This window comes from Amaranthus tricolor, chromosome 16 (genome assembly GCF_026212465.1).
Source record: "Amaranthus tricolor cultivar Red isolate AtriRed21 chromosome 16, ASM2621246v1, whole genome shotgun sequence".
Taxonomy (NCBI): domain Eukaryota; kingdom Viridiplantae; phylum Streptophyta; class Magnoliopsida; order Caryophyllales; family Amaranthaceae; genus Amaranthus; species Amaranthus tricolor.
Window position 1 is genome coordinate 2,838,240 of NC_080062.1, and position 5,028 is coordinate 2,843,267.

The 5,028-nt window shown below is 35.3% G+C and overlaps 1 protein-coding gene across 1 annotated transcript; it reads right to left on the reverse strand.

The window, feature by feature from the left end:
- Positions 1-1,802: 1,802 nt before the first annotated feature.
- Positions 1,803-4,559, reverse strand: LOC130802939 (40S ribosomal protein SA-like). Its single transcript, XM_057667064.1, has 5 exons — positions 4,246-4,559; positions 3,198-3,460; positions 2,911-3,108; positions 2,228-2,429; positions 1,803-2,114 (listed from the first exon to the last, which is right to left on the reverse strand). Exons 1-5 carry the CDS (start codon positions 4,367-4,369, stop codon positions 2,020-2,022), a joined length of 882 nt encoding a protein of 293 aa, XP_057523047.1. The 5' UTR covers positions 4,370-4,559; the 3' UTR covers positions 1,803-2,019.
- Positions 4,560-5,028: the final 469 nt, after the last annotated feature.

The window sequence follows — 5,028 nt, forward strand, 5'->3', positions numbered from 1 at the left end:
TTACGTACTATAAGATATTGAGGCTTGAAATTTACTTTAAAATACATAAAAAAAAATTAAAGTTGAAAAAAAAACAAAGGAAATAGATATTATTATATTTATTTTCTAAAATTAAATAGTATCTACCGTAGACATTTTTTTCTCTACTTAACGGCAACGAATTTAAGTCTGAATGTCCACGTGTACTAGTCTCGGGCGAGTTTGAAGTGAAGTTTACAATCAATCTATTGATTTATGGATTTGTCAAGAAGTGTAAGGTAATGGGTTGAGCAACTATTATTAATCACCGATAGTGCAATTTGTCTCGATAAATTAAAAATAATACCAAGGAAGAATGAAAATTGGTATTTGTAAAAATTTGTTCCATCATATTTTCAACTACTTTTATTCTAAATTTTTATTTATAGGCCGACCCAATTAGACATATTTTTTAAAGAGACGTCTTTCACAAAAATTTTTGTTTTTGTAATTTTTACTACTACCACTAAAATTCCCTTGTTTTGTATATGTCAGCTACTTCAAATTTAATTTTTAGTCTAATTTTCTCTTTTTCGAAAAGTTTTTCTCTTCTAGAATGTTGTTTAATCAAATATCTACATTAAATACTTCCTCTTTGCTATTTTTGATTTTTTACGCGATTCAATGTATTATTTTGATTATTTATATATTAAACTATTCACATCTAAGAATTATAAAAAGTTAATATAATGAAAAAATGCGATTAGACGATTCAAAAAAGATTCCACTGTTATATTTTTTATTACACGTTTGCCGCAATATGTAATAAGCTTAAAAGATGAATACTGTTAATTACCGCAAAGTTATATAATTAATATTTAACATTAATCCATTTCGAACATGAAATTGGTTTTTATAGATGCACTAAATAGCGCGCATTCGTGGCTTCATGCACTCACAACTACATGTGTCCTGAACAGTCGAATGAAATATTTGTGATGTGCGACAGTGTAGGTTGGGCTTGGTTTTGAGTTTATGCTTCAACCATAATCGCATACCAAGTTCCTCCACATAGGAGGATACTTGGGGGACTTCGACTCAACATCAATCGCTAGCCAGTTGCCACACTAAGTCTATATATAACGGCTCCTAGACCCACTCAGGATGAAATGAGCATGAACAATGTGTGTTTGCTATGACTCAATGATTCTTATAGACCTAACAAATCTCAATTCTCATACATAGCTAATGTATGAAAATTTCTTTATCATACTGCCATGCACACTTTCATGTATCTTCTCTTCCATAACCTTTTGTTTTGTTAAGAATAACACAAATTCTTGTGAGACACGCGCTTTTCGTACATAGGCTAAATAGCCCAATTAATACAATAATTAGCATACAAGCTTCTTGTGCTGAGGTCGTTTCACCGATAGACGGTCTCTTACAAAAATAGCTCTAAGAATAAACATCCACCCAATTTAACAACATATATCCAAACAACGCTTTTTTTATTTTCACGAGGTATTCACCACATCCCAAAATACCCGGCCTGAAGGGCACCAAACGATGCCATGCTTATGTCTTGTGCATTTTCTTTGCACATAATTAAGCGTAATTAGGGGTATTCAATGGGTCGGACCTCCATTTTGAGGTCTTTTCCGGCTCGTTTTTAGAAAAGCTTTGTAGGACCAGGCCGAAAAGAAGTCAATCCTAAACGTTCGCTATTCTATTTTTATCGACCAAAACCAAACTTATGGTGTCATAAGGATTCCATTCAATTAGAATGCCTATAACATGGAAACCAAGAACTAAAATACAAGAGGGATTTACTAAATGGAACCACAGCAATGAAAAGTGATTGATGATAATTACTATTAGGCCGTTAACAATCATATCTCTTCGAAATTATAAAACCCATTGATAATTTGATATGTCGCAAAATAGAAGAGACGGGAAAACAAACATCTACATTCAAGTGAAAACTAAAACCCAATTGTCTGGCTTTCCCGATAGTATCTATCTGTAACCAAAATTTCAAAAAACTCGAATGGAAAAACCTTACTCCCATCCAACGGCGGGTGGTACACCGGAAGAAACAATAGGAACTTCAGCTATTGGTTGTGCGACAGGCTCGTCCCATCCATCAGCAGCAACTGAAAAACCAGAATTGCACAAGCTTAGCAAATACCGAATGCCAATTGCTAATTGTAATGGAACTTCATAGCAAATACTGAGCGAATGTATCACATACGAGAATAGATATTACCTGGGGCTTCGTTCCAATCTGGAGCCACAGGTTGAACTCCAGCCACATCAGGGACAGGTCCCCAATTGGCATCGGTAGATACCCAGTTGGGATCGGTAATAGCCCCGCCTGCATAATCAGCTACATAATCTGCCACAGGTGCAGCTTCTTCCTCTTCCTGTTCCTTATTCTCCTCAGGTTCCCTGTAGAAGAATAGATCAACCTGCATAGAAGAGTCATAAGCAACTATTCCGAAGTAGGGTTGTTTAATGGGCCGGATAAGGGTTGGGGCGGGCTTATGTTAATATGGGCAAGGTTAGATAAAACCCGTTTGAACTTAATATGGGCTCTCCTGTCCCGATATAGCCCGCTTTTATTACAAAAAAATATTTTAATTCCCATTTATCAATTTATAACTAAATTATCATATATAATAATTAAATTGCTATCCTCATTGGCATGGTCATTTATAATATTTTTAGATATCCATCAATTATGCTATTTACAAAGGCTCGTTTTCGACCCTTGCTCAACCCTTTTATGGCCCACTTTATTCTAATCATAGTAAAGCCCGTTTCCGGCCAGCCCATTTTCAACCCAACCCTTACAAAACCCTTCTATAAGGGCTCAAAATGGGGGCCTGGCCCATTGAAAACCCCTATTCGGAAGCATAAAAAATGAGAGCAAGTTGCAATCACATATACCATGACATCCCACTTTTGTCCAGGGCGAAGGGTTCCACGCATCTGCAATACCATACGAGCCAACAACCAGAACAAGCAACCAATACTGTTCTTTCCTTTGTTGTTCGCGGGAATACCAATGTCTACGTATCCCATTGGAGAATCCGTATCACAGAAAGCAATTGTCGGGATGTTTCCAAGGGACGCTTCCTTAATAGGCTACACAACACAGAATTCACAAAAAAAGATAAGTGTACACACATAACCAATAACTATCAACATATACACCCAAAAGACATAATTATCACCTGATGATCCGTCCTAGGGTCAGTAAGAATCAAAAGACGAGGCTCACTGAACGAGGTTTGAAGCTGGTTAGTGAAGGTACCCGGAGTGTGCCTTCCGGCAATAGCATGGGCCCCAGTGTATTGAGCAAACTTAAGAACAGCCCTCTGACCATATGGTCTAGCAGATTGAACAATGATATCTTGAGGATTCTCGATTGCTACAATAACTCTAGCAGCCATTTGAAGCTTTTCCCATGTCTTAGCGAGGTTTATGATGTGAATCCCTACAAATATTCATCAATCAACAATCTATTACCTTAAACTAAGGATATCATCTTGGATTACAATCAACTATCCTAATTCCTAAGTCATATAAATTTCCTACAAATCGCCATATTCCAATCATATTCCTTAACCTATGTTACTCAAACTCTTCATTTTAGTATCTATATTCTATCCTTGATGCTCGGACATTGATATGAGACTTAGACACTTTATTCTAGGTGTAACATTGAATGTCTAGACGTAGTTGACACTTGAACACATACCAACATCCGATATCAATACACGAGTCCAAGTAACATAGTCCTTTTAACATACGAACACACTATTCGTTTTTACCTAGTTTATTTATTTATTTATATGTAATTTATTTATATTTATTTATATGTTTTAGACCATTAGTTTTTTCCGGAGCTTACTCTTTGGCCGAACTCTCTCGGCCCTGATCATAGTTAAGAGATACACCGGGTATGATGATGATGATACAAACACACACTAATCAACAACTAGCCCATATAAGTTTGCAATAAGATCAACAATGACCCTTTAATTAATACTTAAATTATATAAAACACCCACATTATTTCGAAACATTAAACATCAATCAAGCATAATATAATACCATAAACCCTTTAACCAAGCTTATAACAACAGGGAGATCAATATTAATATTATCTAATCAAAATGATAAAAAAAATTAACTCATTTGAAAGATCCAAACACTCATAATGGGTAAGATATCTAGAAGCAAAATCGAAAAAACCCTAAAAGAAAAATGGAGTAATACCATCAGAACGGCGTTTAAACACATAACGTTCCATCTGAAAATCGCAATTTTTGGTGCCAAGATGAACATCAGCAGCCAACATCATCTGAATGTCGGCTTCCTTTTGGGTCAATTGTTTCGCCATTGTTGCGCAAGTTTGGGTGTCTGTGAGAGATGGAAGAGAGGGAAGAATTGCTTCAAGCGACGGCGGGTTTTCTAAAGCTTTGGGAGAGAACTTAAGGAAGCATAAACCCTACCCACTTTCAAGTTTCATCTAACAGATTTTTTTTTAATTGCTATTCGGGTTGAGAGTTTAGTTAATGGGCTTTTAATGCTATTTGGATTTGGGTTAGAAGAACCCATATATGAAATACCAATATTAAACGAAAAATTGAACGGCTAGTTTCTTGAGTGACCTTCTCTTTAATAGACGTATCTCAAGTCCAGCGCATTAAAGATTAAAGTTTACTTACTGTATTCTTAATGCCTACTTACACTATCCTTAATGCTTACTTACTGTATCTTTAATGTCTACTTTCAATATTTTAAATGTCTACTTACATCATTTTTAATGCCTACTTACAATATTTTAAAAAATATATAATAGATCTGTCCAATTAGAGATTGTCTCTCAAAAACACCATCTCTCACGAGAATTTGTGAAATTGAAAGAATAAGCTTATATTAAAAAAAAATCTCTAAATAAGCTTTGGAAATTTTAGTTACTAAAATAAGCGTCTTCTTATCCAAGCCTGAGGTCAGATATGTTCGCTCTTACTAACAGCGAGCAAAAAAACAGGTCAT

What these genes read in the sequence shown, in the direction of transcription:
- LOC130802939 (XM_057667064.1), bottom strand. Translation starts at nt 4,369, where the DNA reads ATGGCGAAACAATTGACCCAAAAGGAAGCCGACATTCAGATGATGTTG. An exon ending in GTTTAAACGCCGTTCTGATG is followed by an intron (nt 3,461 to 4,245) that starts GTATTACTCCAT and finishes GAATATTTGTAG; the next exon opens with GGATTCACATCATAAACCTC. An exon ending in ACCCTAGGACGGATCATCAG is followed by an intron (nt 3,109 to 3,197) that starts GTGATAATTATG and finishes TGTGTTGTGTAG; the next exon opens with CCTATTAAGGAAGCGTCCCT.